General features: G+C 38.7%; 1 protein-coding gene across 1 annotated transcript; it reads right to left on the reverse strand.

The window, feature by feature from the left end:
* Positions 1-1,658: 1,658 nt before the first annotated feature.
* On the reverse strand, positions 1,659-26,259 carry LOC136883208 (cytochrome P450 4V2-like). The gene is made up of 2 exons (XM_067155405.2): positions 25,256-26,259; positions 1,659-2,521 (listed from the first exon to the last, which is right to left on the reverse strand). The coding sequence occupies exons 1-2, from the start codon at positions 26,132-26,134 to the stop codon at positions 2,114-2,116; spliced, it is 1,287 nt and encodes a 428-aa protein (XP_067011506.2). The 5' UTR covers positions 26,135-26,259; the 3' UTR covers positions 1,659-2,113.

Below are 26,259 nucleotides of genomic sequence, written 5' to 3' on the forward strand. Positions count from 1 at the left end.
AAGTGAGTTTCTTTTACCCCAGAACCTCTTTCTAAACCAAGTTTGCGGTATTGTCTTTTGGGGCTAAGATGTCCAAGCTACTGACAGAGCTAACTCTGGAACAAACATACGACATGGAACTGTACATGTGACAAACAGTCCTCTCACACGTTGAAAACAAAATAATACGCATTTCTTTATTTTTAAAGGAGATTCCAAATACCTATTTCCACGTCTGTATCATCTTCAGTTTTCGAGATACATTTTAATTTGTTTATAAATCAGATTCCAGATACCAATTTTCACATGTGTAACAAGTTAAGCTTTTGAGATATACTGTAGATACACTCATTTTAAAAAAATTCACCCGCTTTATCAATTCTTTTCACCCCTTAAATGGATTTTTCGAAAAAAATGAAAGTGTTTCTTTCTTTTTAAAGGAGATTCTAAACACCGATTTTCTCGTCTGTAACATCTTCATAGTTTGAGATTTATGTGTCCTCGTAAACAATTTAACTCCTCCTTCACATATTTTCACCTACCTCATTAAGTGGATTTTCCCCCAAAAATGCGTGTTTCTGATTTTTTAAAGGAGATTCCAAATACCCATTTTTACGACTGCACTGTGTTAAGTTACGAGATAGATATCCCCATTTTAAAAATTCAACCGCCTTTTCAATTATTTTCACCCCTGAAGTAGATTTTTCGAAGACAAGAAATAGATGTTTCTTTATTTTCAGAAGAGATTCCAAGTACCGATTTAACGTCTGTACATCTTCAATTTCTGAGGTATATGTATCCTAAAAAAAATCAACTCCTTCAATAAATTTCACCCCCTCAACCATTAGGTGGACCTTCCGGAAACAAACGTGTTTATTTATTTTTAAAGGCGATTCCAAATACCACTTTTCAAGTCTGTAACATCTTCACTTTATAAGATATAACTATCCTCATGGAAATAATTCCACGCGTCCTTTCACTTCCCCTTTAAGTGGATTTTCCGAATCAAAAAAATGCATGCATCTTTATTTTTAAAGGAGATTCCAAATACCAATTTTTACGTCTGTAACACGTTAAGTTTTTGAGATAAATACATTTTAAAAATTCACACGATTTCTTACTTCTTTCAAACCCCGCCTCTAAGTGGATCTTCCGAAAACAAAGAAAAAGATTTGTTTCTTTATTTTTAAAGCAAATTCCATGTACTAATTTTTACTTCTCAAACATCTACAGTGTATGAGACATAAGTATACTCATAAAAAGGATTCAACTCCATTTTCACTTAGTTTTACCCCCTTACGTGGATTTACCGAAAACGACGAAACTCGTGTTTCTTTATTTTTAAAGGAGATTCCAAATACCAATTTTCGCTGCTCTGAACTGATATTTTTTTTGAGATATAAAAATACTCATTTTAAAAATTCATCCCCCTTTTCACCCCCTTAGCGACGATATATACAAAAATTCTTCCTTAGTGAGCATCTACACTATAATATAAATGTCTCCCCAAAATTTCTTTTCTTTATGTCCAGTAGTACTGGCTCGGCGATGGCCAGTCAGTCAGTCAGTCAGTCAGTCAGTCAGTCAGTCAGTCAGTCAGTCAGTCAGTCAGTCAGTCAGTCAGTCAGTCAGTCAGTCAGTCAGTCAGAACAAGTTATTTTATTAATATAGATAATCAATTTAAACACATGTTGTTTTTTATTAAAAGTACCAACCCTTACACACACACATTTAGTGAAACTATGCCAAAGGCCCCTATATAATTTTAGTTCCAGGGGCCCTGATTTTGCTAAAGCAGGCCCTGTTTAAAAGGACGCTGTGAAATTAAATATAAAAGTTTGTAAGCATCAACCATTCGTCGTGTCAGTGCAAGACTATGATATTTGCAGAAATCATATTATTGAGAAGTAGGGGATTTAAGTTTACTAAAGATTCTAAACAATCCCCGCATAACCCGGCGACAATTGCATATATCGTGGTCTTTCACGGAATACGTATGAATTCTACTTCAATTTCCAGTGTAATCCGATGCATTTGGAGGTCGCGCTGTTTTGCACTGAAAATCTTCAAATAAAAAATACTCCAAAGTACTCCTTACAAACATCACTTAAAAGACATGAAAGATGACGATTCATCAACGTGGAAGCATTTTTATTTTAAATCCAGAGACTGGTCTGGCGACTATTCCTATCTCCAGCTGCAGAAGAGCCTCCTGCGTCATAACTGGTAACACTCGGTAACTCTTCAAAACTGTGGCCAACACAACAGCCATGGCAATCTCAGCGTACTTGATGCCAACACACATCCTTGGTCCTACTCCAAATGGAATGTAACTGTAGGGATGTCGCTCTCTACATCTCTCAGGTAAGAAGCGGTCTGGATCAAAACGTTCTGGATCTGGGAAATATTTAGGATTTCGATGATTGACATAACTAAATATCACTGCACTGCAACCAGCCGGAAGAGTACAGGTGTGCAGTTTCACCTCCTCGGATATTTCTCGAGTATATACCACCACCGGTGGTACCATTCGCAGCGTCTCCTGGAAACAAAAATTTATCATTTCAACTATATGTTAACTTTTACTTAACAAGTGTTAACTAATAATTATAATTAATTTAACACTTCAGTTAAAAATATCCTGTTTTATGGACACATTTCCAACATTTATTACGAAGCAATTGTTAAAGACAAATTAACACGTTTCCGTGAGATTTCTGAACGCGTTTGGCAGTGAGCATCTTTTGTTTCTTTACACAAAACGCTCCTAGCGGTACGTTGGAATAGTATTTTAACACACATGGTTGACATTATAATAGGTTGTGTTTAGAATAGACCGCTACGACATAGAAATGTCAAGCAAGAGGCAAAAATAGCGTTATTATGATGAATGTGGGACAATGTGGGATGCTGGATGCGCTAGCGAATTATTGGGTGTTCCAAGAGCTCTGTGTTATCTCAGTGATAAATTAGTTAATCATCATCATCATCTGTTTACCCTCCAGGTTCGGCTTTTCCCTCGGACCCGGCGAGGGATCCCACCTCTACCGCCTCAAGGGCAGTGTCCTGGAGCTTCAGACTCTTGGTCGGGGGATACAACTGGGGGAGTATGACCAGTACCTCGCCCAGGCGGCCTCACCTGCTATGCTGAACAGGGGCCTTGTGGGGGATGGGAAGATTGGAAGGGATAGGCAAGGAAGAGGGAAGGAAGCGGCCGTGGCCTTAAGTTAGGTACCATCCCGGCATTCGCCTGGAGGAGAAGTGGGAAACCACGGAAAACCACTTCGAGGATGGCTGAGGTGGGAATCGAACCCACCTCTACTCAGTTGACCTCCCGAGGCTGAGTGGACCCCGTTCCAGCCCTCATACCACTTTTCAAATTTCGTGGCAGAGCCGGGAATCGAACCCGGGCCTCCGGGGGTGGCAGCTAATCACACTAACCACTACACCACAGAGGCGGACAAAATAAGTTAATAATTGTAGAAATTTACCACATTTTGTGTGTGTGTGTGTGTGTGTGTGTGTGTGTGATACAAATAATTGTGTTTAGTTTTTGTTTGTAGTAATCTGCGATTAGTGGTATTTATTTACAGTTTTCACACTGAGTAGTTCCGTAGGAGTTCGCTGGATTACAACCTGTAATTTAGGACTGCGTGAAAGAAGAAATATCTCTTTCTTTTTAATAGTATTATTAAAATATCAATAGGTTTGTTGATAAAATACTTACAAAGACGGGATATTAAAGAGAATCGTAACTTCGGCGGCGGTTCTGGTCTATTATGGCAGGAATTTGACAGGGTATTTCAAATAGCAGTTCAACGGTCCCACCTATCACGAAGGTAATAACTTCTTTAAATAACGCGATACTGTTGTAAATTTTGTTTTGTTTAAAGAAAGGATTTCAACAGGATAGACAGTATTTCACTGGCGAAATAGTTAACAGTCGTAATTGTTATTGACTATTGTCGCTCTTCGTATTCAAATATTGGCATTGTTGGCTACAATCGTGAACGAATGGTGTAGTGCAGCTCTGTCCAATGCGGCGCCCGAGGTGCCCTTTTATGGCGCCCTTCCCAATTAATTTCCAAATTAAATTTTACATAATATTTGAAAACAATACCTTTGCATTTCAATAAATATTCTTTTTCTCTTAAAAATACCGTCCTCAAAGTTAGGAAATTTGTTATATCCGTTCCTCCAAATACATAAAGAGCTTTGAGTAAGCCATAAATGTGATCTAGGCCTAACTGACTCGGGTACGCAATTAGTGAAGAGATAGAAGAAAGGTTCAGAAAGAGAGCTATTCGACATGTAAGTAGTTGCGACAAAGGGAAATCCTCCACAAACCTCTCACTGTGGGAGGGCTAGCGCCAGGTTTAAGGCCAACTCTACTCACGGAGCCAAATATAGCCGCATATTTATTCTGCCAAACAGAACCGCTTCATTATGATTCACTTGATTGCAATGCCATAAACTACTTACCATGACAGAGTTTCACCAGGACGACAATGGGACACCCAATTTGCCCACAAAGTAACTTTAATCCCAACAAAGCTGTGCCGTAAACAATGAACAAACGATTTATGAAAGTCTTGCAATTGGAATGTTACCACTTCCTAGCTTTCAGGCGAACATTCAGTATTACTTGTGAGCTTATGCAGGACTTTTAGAAATACGTTTTGAGTGCCTTGTGTTGTGATAAATTGTACATTGAACATGTTTCGTGTGCTTTATTTCATTACTATTTAAACTTCAAATTATTCAGTTTATAATCAGTTTCTTCTTAACATGGCTAAGAGGCAAAGACATTGTAACTTTAGCAGTGAATGGGAGGACCAGTATTGCTTTATTGAAAACAAAGGAAAGTCTGTGTGTTTATTGTGTAATGCTAGCGTGTCTGTTCCTAAAAGAAGTAATGTACAGCGACATTCATTTACTAATCACAATGACAGTGAATTTCCTGTTAATTCTGAACTAAGAAAACACAAAGTGAAAGACCTAAAATCTTAATTGGCATTGCAACAATGTGCGTTTAAGAGACCAGTTCAGCAAACGTGTAACGTGACAATAGCTTCTTAGAAAATTTGTTACGTCCTAGCTAAAAGGAAACAAAAAAAGCTTTCAGTGATGGGGGAAGTAGTGAAAGAAGCTATGCTAAATGCCTCTGAATCTCTGTTCGAATCTCACAAAGATAAATCTGAACTGATATCTTCAATCAAATGTCTTCAGTTGTCTCACCAAACTGTTGCTAGGCGGGTTGAACAGATTTCTAATAATATGGAATCTCAATTACATCAGGATTTGAAATCCTGTGAACATTTTTCACTCCAGTTTGATGAAAGTGCTGATATGTCTGACACTTCTGAGTTGTGTGTATTTGCTAGAAAGGTTTTTAATTATTGTACAGTAAAGGAAGAATTTGTCAAGCTATTGCCACTTCATGGACGTACTAGGGGGGAAACATATTTAATACTTTCGTTAAATTCACCAAAGTGAGTAACTTACGACTGTCAAAGCTTGTCGCTATAACAACAGATGGGGCACCGTCTATGACTGGTAGAAATAATGGATTTCTTTCTCTTTGCGCTAAGGATGAATCATTTCCAAAATTTCTTTCTTATCATTGTATTATTCATCAAGAAGCTTTATGCGCAAAGGCTTTAAAGTTCGATCATGTCATGAAAATTGTAACTCATGTCCTGAATTATATAAGATCGTTATCTACTCGTCATCGATTGTTCAGAAATATTTTAAGTATGTCAGATTCGGAGTATGGTGACGTCATCCTTCATGCAGACGTAAGGTGGCTTAGTAGGGGGAAAACACTCGAACGGTTTTGCTGCCTGTTGGATGAAATACGAGAGTTTATGAAATCATCCCCTGGGAAGTATTATCACGAACTTGATGATATATCTTGGCTAATCGAATTAGCATTCTTGACAGACATCACCTCAAAATTAAACGAGTTAAATCTCGAATTGCAAGGAAAAGATCATAATATTTCAGGTATGATAAGTATTGTCAATGCATTTGAAAAGAAACTTAAGGTATGGATTGTCCATTTAAATAGAAATTCCCTTTCACATTTTCCAAATTTGAAATCTATGGCAGATACAGTAAATGGCGGCAAGCGTGATTTTTCATCTCTTGCTAAACATCTTGAAACTCTTGGGTCCGAATTTGGTAGCAGATTTAGCCAGTTTTCAAAGCTTGAACCAGTGATCATGTTTGTCAATAATCCCTTCGCTTCTGTTGACGTTTGTCAGCTTGGAGGGAGGGTGTGTGAAATATTCGAAAATTATAATCCTGAAGAATTAGAAATGGAAATTTTAAGCCTTCAGTCAGACCTTTCTTTGAAATCCTCCTACGCAACAAGTGGCAATTTCTGGACTCTGGTGGACGGTAAAAAATATCCTATTACCCGCAGTGTTGCTCTGAAGATTCAATCTTGTTTTGGTTCAACCTATCTTTGTGAGGTCGCCTTTTCGACTATGAACATAATAAAAAAACAAATACCGATCCTGCCTGACAGACTCACACCTGGATGACGCGTTAAGAGCAGCCTGTTCCAGTTACACACCAGACTTTCCTCAACTTACAGCGAGCATGCATTGCCAGATTTCACATTAATTATGTGAGTAAATATATTTTCATATAATTTTTAATTCTAGATTTGGACAGCCCTGGTGTAGTGTATCAAGAAGATATAAATAAAAATCAGCTGATTCTTGTATTTCGATCATTTGTAGTTCTGAGAAGGCAGTTAAAGTATCCGTAATTTATATTTCACACCCTTGATATTTCAGTATTTATGAGCGGTTAGCTAATAATCAAGTTCCTACATTACAATAATTTCAATTCAAGTCCCTGGCGTAGTTTAGACAGTAATACTTTTGAGAAATTATTGTAAACAACCTCATATTTTTCAGCATTTAAGGATACTTTTATTCTCCGTCCCGCGGAGTAGGGAAAATAATAGTAATCCACCTTCTGTAATAATCACATAACCAGATTTCAGTTGAGAATTGTAGTGTATATACGGTATATTAGATGGTATCTTGCCCGTTATATTCATGCGTATTTTTTGTGCAAACGGTAGGTTTAATTTCTATTACAGCATAGTAGGATGAAGTAGTACTAATATTGATCTGTCTACTTGTTTAAATTTGTTGGTAATCTTTGAGTACCTATCGGTGGTTCTTGCGAATATCTAATTTAGGCCTAATTGGAATTTCCATTTCTATTTGTGCTTAGTAATAACCTAGGATACATCTGAACGTAGTTATAGCATTATTGTAGTGTAGTATTGTAACTTATTAGAAATTAGAGTGCCTATAATTTTGAGTAGTTTTGCGAATTTCAAACTTTAATGGCAATTATCTTTTCTGTTTGTGCTTGGCCATAACCTGTTGTAATTAGAATACGTCTGAACGTAGTTCAAAATTATTGTAGTGTATTGTAGTATCTGTACTTAGTCTGAACATAGTTTAAAATTATTGCAGTGTATTATAGTATATTATTAGAAAATAATGTGTTTATTCTATTACTGTGAAATATTTGTGTAGTATAGTACCGTTTCTGTGGTATCTGTAGTAACTCACTTACTAGAATTCTGTTATTGTAATTAGGGTAGACCTAACTGGAGTTAAGAATTGTGTAATTCTTGTGTATTATTCTCTGTTTCCAGTAATTAACAGCAATTTTCATCCTGTTAGCGTGTTGTAGGAATAAAAAATCGTACAATTAAATAGTATTGTAGTGTAACCTATATTAATTAACTTATTGTCGTCTGATCTTTGTGAACTAACGTAGACAATAATTATTTCCTTTCATTTTTATTTTGCACAGAATAAGTTATCTTATTTTTCCTTTTCTTTTCATTATTTAGTAAAGAATGGCTAAGGAGTGCGAGTGTAGTAACTGTGGGTGTGGCCAGGCATTAAGGAGTATGAGGGAGGAGTTAGAGAGCTTGAGGGAGATAATTAGGATTCTCTCAGAGGACAGGAAGGAAAGTAGGCCTCCCTCAAACAATGTACAGGATACAGTAGGTGTAAAAGAGGGATGGGAAGGAGAGGGGGAATTGTAGAAGACAGATGGTCTAATTTTTTAAGGGAAGGAGATTGCAGGCTAAGGGATCCATTCAGGATCAGAATTCAGGACAGGTGTCGGTGAGAAATCGATGCGAGTCACTGCAGATGGAACAATCGAGGGAAGATGAGGAACGGGGAACTGTTGCCGAGAAGTGTGGAAGTAGGAGAAAGGGAAGAGGTAGGGAAGGGAAATGTGGAGTAGTGGATGGGAAAAGACAGGTGGAACAGGGTCATGGAATGGAGAAAAGGGAGGAGGAAGTAGCTTCTGCAGCTGTCAGGAAAGATAGGACTGACCAGGAGGGGAGGGGATCAAATGAGGTGGGTAGGGCTGAGGCTCTGGTCATGGGGGATTCCATCGTTAGACATGTCGGGAAAGTGTGTTGAGGAAAGGGTACCAGGGTAGAGTGTTATCCAGGAATTAGGTTGAGACAGATGTTGAGAAAAGTAGAAAAGAAGGAGAGAAAGGAGAAGGTGGTAGTGCTTCACGTTGGTACTAACAACGTAAGACAACCAGGTATAAGTACCAACATACAGTAGTTGGGGATGTGTGGAACCCGGTAAATGCAGCAGGGGTGAATTTTAAGGAAGCGGAGATTGTTATCAGTGGAATACTGTGTAGGAGGGATACTGACTGGAAGGTGATTGGGGATTTAAATGAGACTATGGAGTGGGTTTGTGGGAACTGGGAGTGAGATTTCTACATCTTAATGGGTGGGTAGGGGATAGTGATCTGCGCTCGGATGGCCTTGACTTAAACCGCAGTGGTACATATAAGTTCGGAAATTTGTTAGAAGGGTTATATAGAGATACATTCAGGGGAACAGGCTGGCCTAGGGAGCGGTGTTAAGGGAACAGGGAACTGGAAATCAAGTAGGGATGACATATACATGTTAGTGCTCAACTGTACAAGTATTGTAAAGAAAGGAATATAATTAAGTAACTTAATAGATATATACTTACCAGATATTGTAATAGGAGTTGAATCATGGCTGGGAAATGATATAATGGATACAGATTTTTTTTTACGGAACTGGAGGGTGTATCGTAGAGATTGGATAGGAATGGTAGGAAGGGGAGTAATCATTCTGGTGAAAGAAGAATTTGTAAGCTACGAAAAAGTTAAAGATGACAGACACGAGATTCTAGGGGTGAGGCTCATCTCTGATGTCTTTGGGGGTGTACAGACCAGGAAAGGGTAGCGCAGTTACTGATTCAGAATCATTTGATAAGATAATCAGCTATGTGGGAAACGATAAGGAAAGGAACGTGATTGTAGCGGGTGATCTCAATTTACCAAACGTCAATTGTGAAGGAAATGCGAACGACAGGAAGCATGATCAACAAATGACAAATAAGTTAATATGGGAAGAGCACCTGATTCAGAAAGTGATGGAACCAACTAGAGGGAAGAATATTCTGGATGTGGTGCTGGCAAAACCAGATGATCTTTATAGAGAAATCGAAGTAATAGATGGCCTTAGCGATCGTGAAGCTGCTTTTGTGGTAATTAAAAATAAATGTGAAAGAATGGAAAATATTAAAATTAGGACTATTAGGCAGTACCATATGGCTGATAAAACAGGCATGAGGGAGGTTTTAATAAATATGATCGGTGGAAAACGGTAAATAAAAATGTAAACAGGCTCTGGGATGGGTTTAAAGCAATTGTTGAGGAATGTGAAAATAGGTTTGTACCTCTAAAGGTGGTAAGGAATGGTAAAGATCCACAATATTATAACAGGGAAGTGAAGAGGCTAAGAAGGAGATGCAGGTTGGAAAGAAATAGAGTTAGAAATGGCTGTGGAATTAAGGAGAAATTGAACGAACTTACTAGGAAATTAAATCTAGCAAAGAAGTCAGCTAAGGATAACATGATGACAAGCATAACTGGCGGCCATACAAATGTTAATGAACAGTGGAAGAGTATGTATAGGTACTTTAAGGCAGAAACAAGTTCCAAGAAGGACATTCCAGGAATCGTTAATGAACAAAGGGAGTGTGTATGCGAGGATCTTCAAAAGGCAGAAGTATTCAGTCAGCAGTATGTAAAGATTGTTGGTTACAGCGATAATGTCCAGATAGAGGGGGTGACTAATACTAAAAAAGTATTAAAATTTACCTACGACAGCAATGATATTTTCAGTAAGATACAAAAGTTGAAAACTAGAAAAGCAGCTGGAATTGATAAGGTTTCGGGGGATATACTAAAGACAATGGGTTGGGATATAGTACCATATCTGAAGTACTTATTTGATTATTGTTTGCATGAAAGAACTTTACCAAATGAATGGAGAGTTGCTATAGTAGCCCCTGTATATAAAGGAAAGGGTGATACACATAAAGCTGAAAATTACAGGCCAGTCAGTTTGACATGCAATGCATGTAAACTTTGGGAAAGCATTCTTTCTGATTATATAAGACATGTTTGCGAAATTAATAACTGGCTTGATAGAAGGCAGTTTGGGTTTAGGAAAGGTTATCCCACTGAAGCCCAACTTGTAGGATTCCAGCAAGATATAGCAGATATCCTGGATTCAGGAGGTCAATTGGACTGTATCGCGATTAACCTGTCTAAGGCATTTGATAGGGTAGATCATGGGAGACTACCGTACTGGCCAAAATGAGTGCAATTGGACTTGACAAAAGAGTGACTGAACGGGTGGCTCTGTTTCTAGAAAATAGAATTCAGAGAATTAGAGTATGTGAAGCTTTATCTAAGATGTAACATTATTAAAGTTGTAATTAATTAAGGAAAAACGATAACAGCATGCATCAATAAGGCTTCTATAATTTGTACAGCTATAGCACGCCAAAATATACCATGAAAACCATTTAATGCGAATCTTATACCAAGTTACGGCTCTAAATTCACTGACAACAGCCCATAATCCTGACATCCACCAGTAAGACTACAAACCTAAAGTGTCCCGCTATTCTGGCGGAAAAATTTCCCGCTCTTCCAGGCCTTGTATATTACGTAGGCAACCACCTAATTCAATGTTTGATTACTCATGGTCAGTAGACATGACACACAGATGTATAGAAATGCGATCGAGTTCGAAGGTTGGTGCGGCTGTAATAATTAAGAGGGGATTCCTCAAGGCAGTATTATTGGACCTTGATGTTTTCTTACATATATCAATGATATGTGTAAAGAAGTGGAATCAGAGATAGCCTTTTTTCAGATGATGTTTTTCTGTACAGAGTAATACATAATTTACAAGTTTGTGAGCAACTGAAAAATGACCTCGATAATATTGTGAGATGGACAGTAGGCAATGGTATGATGAAAAACGGGGTTAAAAATCAGGTTGTGAGTTTCACAAATAGCAAACGTCCTCTCAGTTTTAATTACTGCGTTGATGGCATGAAAGTTCCCTTCGGGGATCATTGTAAATACCTAGGGATTAATATAAGGAAAGATCTTCAAAGGGGGTATTCACATAAATATGATTGTAAGTAAACGGTACAGAGCTCTGCACATGGTTATGAGGGTATTTAGGGGTTGTAGTGAGGATGTAAAGGAGAGAGCGTATTTATCTCTGCTGAAACACCAACTAGAGTATGGTTCCAGTGTATGGGACCCTCACCAGGGTTACTTGATTCAGGAACAGGGAAAAATCCAAAGAAAAACAGCTCGATTTGTTCTGAGCGATTTCCGACAAAAGAGTATCGTTACAAAAGTGTTGCAAAGTTTGGGCTGCGAAGACTTCGGAGAAAGGAGACGAGCTGCTCGACTAAGTGGTATGTTCCGAGCTGTCAGCGGAGAGATGGCGTGGGAGGGCATCAGTATACGAATAAGTTTGAGTGGTGTCTTTAAAAGTAGGAAAGATCACAATCTATGTATATAAAATAAGAGTTTTGTCTGTACATTGTTCAGAATTTGAAAAGAATGGTGTTTCTGTATCGGTCATGTCCATAGCAACAACGAAATGCACTTTTTTTACTTTTTCGTAGTTTCTGTCTGTCTGTGTATGTACACGCATCACGAGAAAACGGCTGAAGAGAATTTAATGAAAATCGGTATGTGAAGTCGGGCGATGAGCCTCTACAATCTAGGCTGTAAATCATTTTAATCACGCTGAGTGAAACGGTAGTTTAGGGGAAGGCCTAACATTTAATTCTCAAATATTTATATTATTAGTGGTTCTATCGATAAATACTACATAACTAAAGTTAGATAGAATTAAATTTCCGATCATTTATATCATACATTGTTACCGTACCGGCTTTGATAACACAGATATTCATGAATTTGTATTTTTGTTGCCAAGTCCATATCAACGCCAAGCCACGATAAAATGGGCAAACAGAATTTAATGAAAGTCAGTATATAGAGTCGGGAAATAAGAAACTACAGTCTAAGGTATAAACAATTTCATTCGCCCTGTATGAAATTGTAGTTTAGTGGAAGGCGCCTAAAATTTAATTTTTAAATACCTATATTATTGGTCCTATCGAAAAGTACTACATAACAAATGTTATAGAGAATGCAATTTCCGATCATTTTGTTTTATTCAGTTTTAACGTACCGACTATGATAAGAGTGGTACTTAAGAGACGGAAGAAAACGAAATGTGAAGGCCTACAATATCGAAAGCGCATAACATTGATCAACAATAACTTTATATTGACCATTGTTTGTGGTGATGTTCTTTGTCTCTTATGCTGCCGCTCAACTCCGATAGATGGGATTACTGCTGCGTACCGAGTATAACAGCCTGACTGAATATTGGCGGGAAATAGTTGGGGAGTTAGAAAACATTCTTCTTTTTAGCATGTCATTCCTCTGGTTCATACATATTCTGATACCGTACTGCACGCACGTAACTCACTGGTTCATCATAGTATTCCAGTTATTCGATCCCTACGCTGACGTGCTGTTTTGAATGAGCAGTGTGCACTCTTAAGGCAGAGGCTCACTTAGTGGTAGTACTGATCAATCAATACTGATCTGCATTTAGGGCAGTCGCCCAGGTGGCAGATTCCCTATCTGTTGCTTTCCTAGCCCTTTCCGAAATGATTTCAAAGAAATTGGAAATTTATTGAACATCTCCCTTGGTAAGTTATTCCAATCCCTAACTTCCCTTCCTATAAATGAATATTTGCCCCAGTTTGTCCTCTTGAATTCCAACTTTATCTTCATATTGTGATCTTTCCTACTTTTATAAACGCCATTCAAACCTATTCGTCTACTAATGTCATTCCACGCCATCTCTCCGCTGACAGCTCGGAACATACCACTTAGTCGAGCAGCTCTTCTTCTTTCTCTCAATTCTTCCCAACCCAAACATTGCAACATTTTTGTAACGCTACTCTTTTGTCGGAAATCACCCAGAACAAATCGAGCTGCTTTTCTTTGGATTTTTTCCAGTTCTTGAATCAGGTAATCCTGGTGAGGGTCCCATACATTGGAACCATACTCTAGTTGGGGTCTTACCAGAGACTTATATGCACTCTCCTTTACATCCTTACTACAACCCCTGAACACCCTCATAACCATGTGCAGAGATCGGTACCCTTTATTTACAATCCCATTTATGTGATTACCCCAGTGAAGATCTTTCCTTATATTAACACCTAGATACTTACAATGATCCCCAAAAGGAACTTTCACCCCATCAATGCAGTAATTAAAACTGAGAGGACTTTTCCTATTTGTGAAACTCACAACCTGACTTTTAGCCCCGTTTATCAACATACCATTGTCTGCTGTCCATCTCACAACATTTTCGAGGTCACGTTGCAGTTGCTCACAATCTTGTAACTTATTTATCACTCTATAGTAGTAGTAATAGTAATATGACCTGGTCTAGAATTACAATGTAGTGCGCGAACATTGAACTAGTGTACAATATCTCCAGTAGCGACGCTAAGAAGATTCCCCCCACCCCCACCCGCAATAATTGAAAATGGGCCCCGCGTTTCCTTATAAGGAAAGTTACAAGTTTATTTTGTAGTACAAGGTTGTATATTATTACAATGGACAACAACGAAACGAATATTAATAATAATAATAATAATTGTACCGGGTGGTACACCTCCACGCCGCTAATTCAAATACTGCGCCAGTTGAAACTTCTCTACAGGAGAAAGCCTGAACTTTAACAAACTGTATTAACTCAACTGTTTCTCGGAAGATGTCACTACTGTAAATTTGGTAATTTTGAAGTGTTCTGAACTGTGTCTATTTTGATTTGTGTTTGTTTGCTCCGTATCAAGAAGTTTGAACATTCTCTAACAGATGTCGCTACCCAAAATTATGGTAACACACTCTGGTGCAATGGAATGCACTTTCTTGAAGAAATATTGTATTCCTAAGTTTTATTTTTACTAAATTTTGTTCTGTGGTTTGTGGGTTGGCAATATAAATCCTTTCTTTCTGCCCGTTTGAATGTAACCAACGTAATTAATTCTCCACCAATAAGATGTTTCTTCCTCGTCTTGTGTATTAGTTTTTGCTGTTGGCCAATAAAAGTTTGTAGGCGGGTTGTTATCATTCATGAAAGGTCTCGAATATTCCACGAGGGTATATAAACTGCTGATTTTCTTGTCTCGGTGCCACTTCAGTAACATCTTTCTTAGTGTGTGAATATGTAGCAGGGGGCGGGAAGCGCCTCCTTCTTCAAGCAGCAGTTCATCTACAAGGTAATGGCCTGTTAACATCTTCATTTCTTGCTAGCTCAGCAGTTTAACTCTCGGGGAGGGTGTCGAAACCTTTAGTATGTAACCTACCTTTTTAAAATGTAAATTCTTTTATGTCTATGTAAAATCTATAAATTACTGTAAAGCGGGGATAGAGAGTGCTTCACCCTCTCGAACTCCCCTTCATTTTTGAAAAGGAGGTGACTACGTTTTCATAACCGTTCTTCTCTTCTTTAATATAGTAAAGTTTTCTCATACGTGTCACCTCCCTAGCTTGGGATTAGCCCCTGTATGATCGGCCTAGCGCCACATAGGTTTTAGACAAAACTTGGTGTAGGAGTGCAAGTTATCGCCTCCATTCAATTTTGTATTTTGGGCCATTTACTTAACCCGTTTTGTTTTCCTTCCTGCGAAGGCCCAGTAGATTGGGTACGATATACCCCTGTTTCTTTATTATACCTTGATGGCAGGTTGTGTAAGAGTCCGTTATTGCCTTTATAGGCTTGAAAGGTCGAGAGCGGGACAGCTCTTTATGGTGTTGTGGTAAAAGTGCCTTAGAGAGGCTTGAGATGTAAAGTTGGGAGCTAATGCTCCATGTAATTAAGGGTGTTCTGCCCTTTGGTATCTTGTTATTGTGAGCTGAGAACTCAAGAAATTATATTTGGGGCTCGAAGCCCAGATCTTGTAATAACCCCCTAAATCTTGTGATTTCTTGGTACCTGATTTTGGCTTGTTGTTGACTTGTTAAGTTTACAAATTCTATGTCATCATTGTTAAGTTTTGAAAATATAACCTTTGTTAAAGTTTTAAATTAACTTTAATTTTGTAGTTGAGACCTATTCCCGCCCGCACCTTCTTTCACCTCTAACTACCACGGATATCTCCGTAATAATAATAATAATAATAATAATAATAATAATAATAATAATAATAATAATAATAATATTTTATGACGCTATTTTAGGCACCGATTCTCTTATTCGTATTTTTTAAAGCTCAGATTTTGTTAAGAATTCGGAAAGAAAACGTCTGCGGCTCTCGTAAGTGTACCGTTCCCGGTTCTAATACTTCCCTGGTAATAAGAATGAGAAAGGCATTCGCATGACAGCCGACGTGGGATTTGAACCCGATGTCCCCCGAGTGCATTGATAGATCGACCTAGACAACAAACGAACGCTCTGACACTTTGTCCGGTTTTGGATATGAACTCGGGAGTTGAGTGTTGAGATGAGCTTAACATAATAGGCTACAAGTTTTAGGTCAGTGTGCCTTCCCTTAGAGAGCACTGGGGGGAAGGGGTGAGGGGTGAGGGGGCGCAGCTGTGAGGTCGCATGCGGGTGATAGTGTGTTCGAACCCAACTGTCGGCAGCCCTGAAGATGGTGGTTGCCCATTTTCACAACAGGCAAATGCTGGGACTCTACCTTAATTAAGGCCAAGGCCGCATCCTTCCCCTTCCTGGGCCTTTTCCTGTCCCATCGTCGACGCCATAAGACCTATTTGTGTCGGTGCGACGTGAAGCCACTAGTAAAAAAGACAAAACGAAAACAAAAGAGAGCACTGGTGAACTGGGTGAAACTAGCCAGTGGTGGATTGTATGGGCAGAATGAAACCGGGAAAGATGCATCGCCTACGCTTTGAAAAAAACATACAGCACCGGTGCTTTTAAACTCATTGTGCTATCATATTATGTATTCACTATTGTGTGTATCTGTGATGTTGTTATGTATGCAGATGAAGAGGATGAAGTATGTCAGATTGAACCCTTGAACTTACCGTTCCATCGTCAGTCGTCTGGCTCGGCTACTTCGTTCTTGCAGTCACTTCATTGACCAATCGGTAGGGTTCAGAGGAGGGTATAATTACTTCAAGTGAGGAGCAAAAATGTGCTTAATAAAATTTCTTCAATGAAATCACGATCATTATATTTACTAAATATGCAAGAAAAAGTCAGGTAAATTTGTTACAACATGTTTTAACGCAGTTACAAAGCATAGCGTGGGTGGTAAAAGTATCTTGGAATTGTTTATATTATTGGCTTCCAAAGAATGAAAACGCAATGTAAGATTTGTGGACAGCAAAACCAGAAAAAGAATAGAAAACCTGAAAATCGGGCAACATTGACTCAAACGATAACTGAGAGTTAATCCACACGATCCATGGAAAATCCGACCTTCAACAAGTAGAATTCCAGATTTACATTTAATTAAGGTTATCCACCAGTCGAGTATCCTCTCGGACATTGGAACATCCCCCGAATGGATGCTTAATCGAACCAAACTAACTATCAGTTGCTTTGGATAGGTTGCGAAATATTACTTGGTGTTCACTACAAGTTAACAGCAATGATCACAGTTAAAATTAAAATTCCACCGTGTATTGTCACCTCGTGACACCCGTAAGTTAGAATATAGATGAATCCCGATGCTGAAACATGCATCAGCCCAAACAATTTTTCAGAATTAATCAACAACACTTGATCCGAGGAGGTCTTACGTTACATCATTCTGAAGGAAGAAAACTGCGAAACGCAGGGAACCAAAAATTCATTATGCGTTTGCAGAAACGCCAACCACAGAAATTAAATGAAAGTGATAAATCAGTCGAGACGTTTTGTTACTAAACCTACTTTCGGGTTATGAAACAGTTACGTCCTTAAATTAATTATAATACAAGTCCATAATATAAAACACACAACATGAAATCTTTCCAATTCTACGTAACTACAAATACAATTACAAATCTGTCTACCCACACTTGTCCCCTTAAACTAAGCTACAAGGTAATGAGTAGATCTTTTTTTTTTTTTTTGCTAGGGGCTTTACGTCGCACCGACACAGATAGGTCTTATGGCGACGATGGGATAGGAAAGGCCTAGGAGTTGGAAGGGAGCGGCCGTGGCCTTAATTGAGGTACAGCCCCAGCATTTGCCTGGTGTGAAAATGGGAAACCACGGAAAAACATTTTCAGGGCTGCCGATAGTGGGATTCGAACCTACTATCTCCCGGATGCAAGCGCACAGCCGCGAGCCTCTACGCGCACGGCCAACTCGCCCGGTAATCGGTAGATCAACGTCTCACCTGTAATGTGAATAACGTAAAATGAAATTAAAATATAATAAGGGCTGACGAATCGAAACAGCATTCGTAGTGTAAATCCTACAAAAATTAACTAAGTGGTTTTTTCTTTACAATTTGTTTTACGTCACACCGACACAGATAGGTCTTATGGCGACGATGGGATAGCAAAGGCCTAGGAGTAGGAAGGAAGCGACCGTGGTCTTAATTAAAGCACAGCCTCAGCATTTTCTTGGTGTGAGAATGGGAAACTACGGAAAACCATCTTCTGGGCTGCCGACAGTAGGCTTCGAACCCACTGTCTCCCGGATGCAAGCTAACAGCTGCGTGTCTCTAACCGCACGGCCAACTCCCCCGGTTAGCTTAGTGTCAACACACTGCACTATTCTAACATACTATACACCAGAACAATAAATCTTGAAGTACCGGTAAAGAAACAGAAATAAACAACAACGAAAATTCATCGAACGTGAACGCACGCGGTTAAGTAGGAGGGATCACTCTCTATTAACCAGGTTTTCACGTGGGACAACCCTTACATTTATGCCGCTACTGAGGCCAGAGAAAGGCGTTACCTCTTAGGTGGCCCGCTCCTCCCCTTCGGGGAGGGGAATGAAAACTTCCCCTAGGTCCTAGGTCCGCTTCTGATGCACGCTATTATGGGAGCACCTTCCATCTAGTAAAGATTATGCCGAAACATTGCCTAAATAGTGTCTGCTAATATCTTCTGTATCTGTACCCACTACTGCAGACACTAACAGCGTTCAAGTAGTTTCACAAAACTGCCTGACCCATAACTTGGCAATGTACAGACGACTTCCTTATCCTGTCGTTGAGTCAACGCTACAGTGTCTATCCACCTCTAACGATGATTATAATGTACGCGGCATCCTAAATCTATCGTAGAGCCAATGCTATCGTATCTACACATCACTCATACTGCCGGATGAAATCGAGACTTTAAGACAATGCCCAGATATTGAAGTCTGATCCTCGTTGAAATTCTAACACATGAAGTAAAATTCGCTACATAAATGGACTCGAATCTGAAAATATTAACTGTGTCTAGATGCTACGATAAAGCGTGAAATCGAAATTAAATAACAGGTTCGAACAGTTTAACTTCTTCTTCTTCTTCTTCTTCTTCTTCTTCTTCTTCTTCTTCTTCTTCTTCTTCTTCTTCTTCTTCTTCTTCTTCTTCTTAATATGTTTACCATCCAGGGTTGGTTTTTCACTCGGACTCAGCGAGGGATCCCACCTCTACCGCCCCAAGGGCAGTGTCCTAGAGCGTGAGATAGTGGGACGAGGGATACAACTGGGGAGAATGAACAGTACATCGCCCTGGCAGCCTCACCTGCTACATTGAACAGGGGCCTTGTGGGGGGGGGGGATGGAATGATTGGAGGGGTTAGACAAGGAAGAGGGAAGGAAGCGGCCGTGGCCTTAAGTTAGGTAGCATCCCGGCATTTACCTGAAGGAGAAGTGGGAAACCACGGAAAACCACTTCCAGGATAGCTGAGGTGGGAATCGAATCCACCTCTAGTCATTTGACCTCCCGACGCTGAGTGGACTCCGTTCCAGCCCTCGTACCACTTTTAAAATTTCGTGGCAGAGCCGGGAATCGAACCTGGGTCTCCGGGCGTGGCAGCTAATCACATTAACAACTACACCACAGAGGTGGACAGTTAAATCTATTACTCATTATAATTTAAACACATGCGGTGAAGTTCGCTAAATAAAAGTAAACTCAAATCTCACTTGATATCACCTACTACTGTATCACTGAAAGCAATAATCACAACCATCACGATATTCGCGACATAACTCGAGTGTGAAGCTCCAAATGACCTGCAATGTCAACACTCCAAACATGTACCATTGCAAACCGTCCAGTGAAGTAAGATCTCATCAACATACGCAGGTTAAACTGTCAATCTAATAAAATTCATTTTCTCACCCTAATGTTTCCAATTCGCGATGCTTTCGTCTCATAAAGATACAGAATAAGATACAGTTTACAATTTACAAGTGTTATCTAGACCGTGTGTAAGAATTTATTTTGTTCGTGAGGTCGGCTAACACAAAATGCACTTCGCTGATTTCAAATAAAATCGTCACTTTGACTTGACTGACGTTACTTACGGTCTTACATAAAATAATAATCAATGGAAAACATCAACTTGTACTTAAAATAGGCGTTACAATGCACTCACTTGGATTAACAACCCTTACATTTTTTAGTCGTTCTGGATTGCTAAAGGACATCGCTCCTCTAACTTTACATTTGATCTAATGAAGAAGGACAAGCCGATGTACGTGGCGTTTGTACTGTAGATCTAGAAAAGGCATTCGATAATGTTGATCGGACCAAGCTCTTTGAGATTATGAACGCTATTGGGATCAGATACCGAAAAAGAAGAATTATCTACAATCTGAACAAATATCAGTGTGCTGTGATAAGAATCGATGACTTTGAAAAAGAAGCAGCAATCCAGAAAGGAGTGAGGCAAGTTTGCAGTTTTCTCCTCTCCTTTTCAATATTTGCATGTATAGAACAGGCGGTAAAATAAATCAAAGAACGTTTTTGAAAGGGTATTGCAGCCCAAGGAGAGGAAATAATAACTCTGAGATTTGCCGATGATATTATTTTATCTGAGTGTGTGGAAGGTCTTAGAATTTGCTGAATGGTGTGGACAGAGTCCTGGAGAAGAAGTACAAGATGAGAATTAGTAATTACAAAACAAAGGTAATAGAGTGTAGCTGAACGAAGTCAGGTGATGGATGAAATATTAGATTAGGAAGTGAAGTATTAAGGGAAGTAGATGAATATTGTTACTTGGGTAGAAGAATAACTAATGATGGAAAAAGTAAGGAGGACACAAGATGCAGGCAGCTCAAGCAAGGAAGGCCTTTCTTAAGGAAAGAAATTTGCTCACTTCGAACATTAATATAAGAATTAGAAGAATATTTTGAAAATATTCGTGTGCAGTTTGGCAATGGAAGTGAATCATAGACGAAAACTAGTGCATAAAGAGAATAGAAGTTTCTGAAATGTGGTGTTACAAAAGAATGCTGAATATGAGATGCATAAAACAAAGAAGCAAATTCATCTCCGTAGAGGCCATGAAGGCCCTTGGAGGGGTGGAAAGTAAAGGCTTCCACTATCCGTAACCTCGGCACTTGATGGGGTAGAGTGGCTAACTCTATGCCCTGCCCCCTTTGCCCTCAGGAATTAAGCCGGTACTCATTTTTGGTGTAGGCTGGTTGAATCTCAGGGTCATGTATACCTCCGGAAGTGGAAATCCCGTTTCTTAAATTTTGAGACTTCCTGACGGGGATTCGACCCTACGTCCTTACCGCCTCTCCAGGCAGCCTCTTGAATATGAGCTGGGTAGATCGAATCATCAGTGAAGAGTTACTGAATCGAACTGGTAAGAGGAGATCGGTTTGGATAAATTTGACTAGAAGAAGAGATAGAATGATAGGACACATCTTAGGACACCCAGGACTTGTTCGGCCAGTTTTCGAGGGATGTGTAAGAGGTAAGAACAGTAGGGGTGGACCAAGGTATGAATATAACAAGCATATTAGAGCAGATGTAGGATATAGTAGTTACGCATGAACACAGTAGCTAAAGAGAGACGGTAGATGTCACGCGCAGCCGGCCAGGAGCGTGTGACGTCAGAGGACCGTGGACCGCCTGCCAGGCGCTGTAACTTACTACAAATCAGTGTGCGGAGCGCCCCGCTTATCTTCCTTATCACAAATACGTTTTCGTTGTAATATGATCTTTTCACACAAAAACCACTAAGATATTGCCTAAAACTATAATTTTTATTATTTTGTTTGTGTGCTTTCGTAAATATTGCAGACCTACTTTAAAACCCACAATAGTTTAAAAATCATTTTTAAATGCATCAATACACCGGAAATGTTAGTATTTACAGTCCCAATTACTTGAAAGAATTTAACGTAAGTACCCTATACAAGTACAGATTAAATAAACCAAAGCTTAACAATCAAGAAATGATATTAACCGAAAAAGTCTAAATGAAATACACAAAATTAAATACTGCATGTTGTTACTTTTCCTGAAAATATTAAGTACCGTTACTGTACTAACATTATTGCTTTTTTATTACTAACAAAAATTATTATTATTATTATTATTATTATTATTATTATTATTATTATTATTATTATTATTGAATATCCAGTACAATATGGAGCCCTATTTCACAAAAGTATATTAAGGCTGTAGTTTATAATCACAAAATACTTCAAAACAAAATATTAAGAGTTCAATTTCTTAAAGATAATAATAATAATAATAATAATAATAATAATAATAATAATAATAATAATAATAATAATAATAATAATAATAATAATAATAATAATAATAATAAAAATAAATAACAAAAATAACATTACTACTAATTTGGGCCTACCTTTCAAGACTTAATTTTGTTCATTTTCTTCGATTTTTTCCGTGCAACGTCAGCATGCGCATCCGTAGTCCAGCTTTCATTCACCGACCTCTTGAGTGCTCTCTTTTTTTTTTTTTAGTTCTTTCATTCTAATAAAGGAACGAGTTCTCACAAAACACGTAACAGCGAAGTCGTCGACTTCACTCTACTTAGGTCTGATGATATTTATCAGTTCCTTCATCACTCTTGGGCACTTTCTTAGACCATTTCCGTGGAACCTTTGGAAATCTTTTTTCTAGTTCGCAAACAGTGTTGAACCAGTGGGGAGATGGTTTCATTAGGTCTCCTCTAGACAAAGCCGAGATCCAGTTGGAGTTCCTAATATCAATGCATTACCCAGTTTTTCCTCCGTAGATGAAGCTAGTGGTGATTCCTTTTTTCGTAACTTGATATGCAATAAACCCCGCCAACATTTTCAATAAGTCCTTATTTTCATTATGTAAGCAATTTTCGAGATTGTGCTGGTCAGTAAACTGATCTATTAATGAGTCAACTATACAGTTAAAGTCTTCATACTCTGAATCATAAATTTCCAAAGTTAGTTTCGACTGATTCTAAGGTGTCATTAGTAACAGCACAGTCTACTCGGTCGAGGACATCTACAATTAATGTTTCACACTCTTCCCTGTTGCATTTTGCAGTTTTAATTATGTCATATGCACTTTTGCTCAGTAATAGGGACTTTATTCTCTGGGTAACTGTTGTGGGCAGGGGGTGGTCATAAAACCGACCTACGCCTATGATCATAGAAAAATATGACTCTAATACATCTCGATTACATTTCGATGCTAGTGGATATTGATAGGTTTCGAAATAATCCCTGCAAACTACGGATGGAAACCATACAGCCTATTTGAAAAGGTAGTAAGTCAGTCTTTTCAGTAATTCTTGCTGATGAAAACAGGTCGAACGTTTTATTCAGGATAACATCCTGTTCCTCTAAACTTGTTCCGTAAGCACTTTTGAACTTGTTTGTTGGTTGATGAGGGATTCTGTTAGTAAAAACATCAAATCCATCATTAACAGTTTCGACAAATTGTACTACATGTTCATTCTCAGGAAAAAATATACGATATAGCCTTAGCCACAGTGTCAGAGAGATGTTAAGCAGCTTTTCTTACGTTTTGTCGTTCACTACCAGTTACTAGTAAATGTTGTTCGGTTATTTTATGAGTGCATTTTAAGTCCCTAATTTTCTGGTAATGTACTAAGTCTACAAAGATGTATTTTGTAAAAGTTTTTCCAAAGGCAAGCGTGTATCATTGGTCTAACAGATGGTTTCTTATTAACTTACGGATGTGAGGAACGTCACAAAACGCCCAAATCACACGTTCATCAGTACATGTTTTTTTTTATGGAAGACTTCTCTGGACTTATTTTCAGGTCGATGTTTAGCTTTCGGTTGGAACCACCCGTATCACTCACAAAAGCCCTTAGGCGAAATCCCGTTTCCTCAACAAGTTTTACCGTTTCATAAAATAAATCGGTAATGACGGTCTGGTCGAACTGATAGTAAACAGGCTGTTTCCATTTACCAATTATACTTCTTATTATAATAACCTGCACATTTACACGAGGCCCCGTAAATACATCTTCGACACTATCGTAGCATATATAATATTTAACTTTCATCTCGTCAAAGCTCATCACTACATCTCTTTTAAAGTTATCATTCATAATATTTGCTTGACCCTTTAATAGGTTAAAACTAATATACAAAAACCCACGTGGAGTTGAAAATTGTGACAACAGTCGTGTTATTGTTGTTTCACTAGGAAGGGGATATTTCAGTGTTTCCCTAACATATGACAAATCTTTTTTGGAGATACACCGAATTGTAACTGCTTTGGCTACATCTTCGGGTGACCAGTTTGTGCACTTCCCCTTTATTAAATACTGCTTTTAACATTTAGAAAAAATGTCCTCATATATCTTTAAAATTGCCTCCAATTTCGCTATTTTTGGTTTGGGCTCGTTTTAGATCTTCAGTGAGTTATTTTATTCTTTCTTTTAATTCTCCACTTTCGACCGTCACACCAACTAGTTCACACTTGAAGGGCAAGTTGTCTTTCTTTTGGCCCAACTGCTCGTTAATTTGTCCTTCCTGAGAAAGGTCACTTAATTTCCCTACAGATTTGCTTATTAGCGATTCTAGAATTTTTTTACAATCCCGCCTTTCGGCGCGTGTAATTCTCTCTGAATTGTCTATTGATGCAGAAAACGTGGGGATGTTTTGGGAAGGAACTGTTCCTTATTTTAACAAGCGCTTAGGGAGAAGGCCTAACAGTTCATATTGTAAATCTCTCTCAAAATCAGAGGACAGAAAATGTTCAGAGCATATACGTGCGATTTTAGAGTTAAAAGCATCTTTTCTTTTACAAAATTGTATCCATTATTTGTGTAGAGTTGGGTCTTTTGGGAATATGTAAAAGGAAAACTTACGATTCGTTTCGTTGTTGGGATGGTTTGTACAGCCTGCAACTGCACAGCCCGGAATTTTTACAGCACAAACACGACATATACACTGCAATTCACTTCACTCTCGAACGATAAGCACAAGTTCACGACTTTCAAAACATTCGCAAGCTTCGAAAGTAATTGGATAATAATAATTAAAGAAACTATATCCAGACCGCAGACGAACAACAATGCTTTACTGCAACTTTACTGCTTGAGTGAAATCACCGACACCAAAGATATTATAGACTAATATTAGCGCGCCAAGCAATACGTAGTAGAATGGGAGGGACGGACCAGTGACGTCACGACCACGGCAGTCCACTGCGCATCTGTCTCGTGACAACTACCGTCTCTCTTCTAGCTACCGTGCGCATGAAGACCTGCATCAAACTAGTCTATAGACTGTTGGCCCAAACAACGTAGTGTTAAGAGGGGATGGTTGCCCAGTTGTACTTTCTGTCAAAACAATAATCAATACCACTCTCACTGGCATGCAAGATTTATATTTGGACTTACCTTTATAACTCTATCCAAATATTCCATTCGTTTCACGTCCTCTGGTTCCACCGGCCGCTTCCAGTCGTCAGCGAACACATCCCTCAGCTCCTGGTAGACCTCTTCTTGGATCTGAGGGTGGAGGGCTAAGAACATTAAGGTGAAGCTCATGGTACTTGACGTAGTTTCTTGTCCTCCGAACATGATGTTGTTCACAGCGTCACGTAACTCCTTCTCGGAAAAGGAAGATCCTTCTTCTTTTTTTGAGCTCATGTAATGCACTAGAAATGATTTCTTCTTCCCCTCTTCGGAACCAGAAGTTGACTCACTCCCAAGAAATTCCTTCATTTTATTTGATATCACCATTTGACCAATGTTATTTAACATCTTCGTGTTCCTTTTCTCTTCCTTGCCCATTGCTGTCCAATAGTAGATACTGTCCAAAGACAGCCATGGTCTCAGACTACGTTTGGTACTTATTCGTATCAGGTTGTTTATAGTTCTACCCAAATTTGAGCTCTCATCCTTCTGAACATCCATATTAATGCCCATGCTACTTTCACAGACCATATCGAGAGCACATAAAGACAGTAGTTCATAAACATCAAATGTTCGTCCATCAGCTAGTTGTTTCAATTTCGTGATCAAGATATTAGCTTGTTTGTTAAATACCTCAGTGTACGTCTCCACAACCTTGATGTGTAATGTTGGTGCAATGATCCTGCGTTGCTTCTTCCATTCTTCTCCTCTAGACATTATTAATCCATTTCCTAAGATTGGGGCGTACACCTTCATGAGGTAATGATCATGATTAATTATTCTATGTTTGATCATAAGGCATTCAATATCTTCAGCATTTAGAAGACTCACAAACAATAATGGGCCCAACCAGACTCTCATGGCCTGTCCATGATACTTGACTGCACTGTGACGTATTTTTGAAAAAATTATGTCTGGTTTTCCTGTGAATAGCTGTATGTTACCAAGAAGTGGTATTGTTGGTGGACCAGGTATCTTACTAGCCA

Source organism: Anabrus simplex, chromosome 11 (assembly GCF_040414725.1).
Source record: "Anabrus simplex isolate iqAnaSimp1 chromosome 11, ASM4041472v1, whole genome shotgun sequence".
NCBI lineage: Eukaryota > Metazoa > Arthropoda > Insecta > Orthoptera > Tettigoniidae > Anabrus > Anabrus simplex.

Coding starts and splice junctions, on each gene's coding strand:
- LOC136883208 (XM_067155405.2), bottom strand. CDS start 26,134: ATGAGAGTCTGGTTGGGCCCATTATTGTTTGTGAGTCTTCTAAATGCT. Junction 2,522..25,255: donor ATTTGGATAGAGTTATAAAG/GTAAGTCCAAAT, acceptor TTTTGTTTCCAG/GAGACGCTGCGAATGGTACC.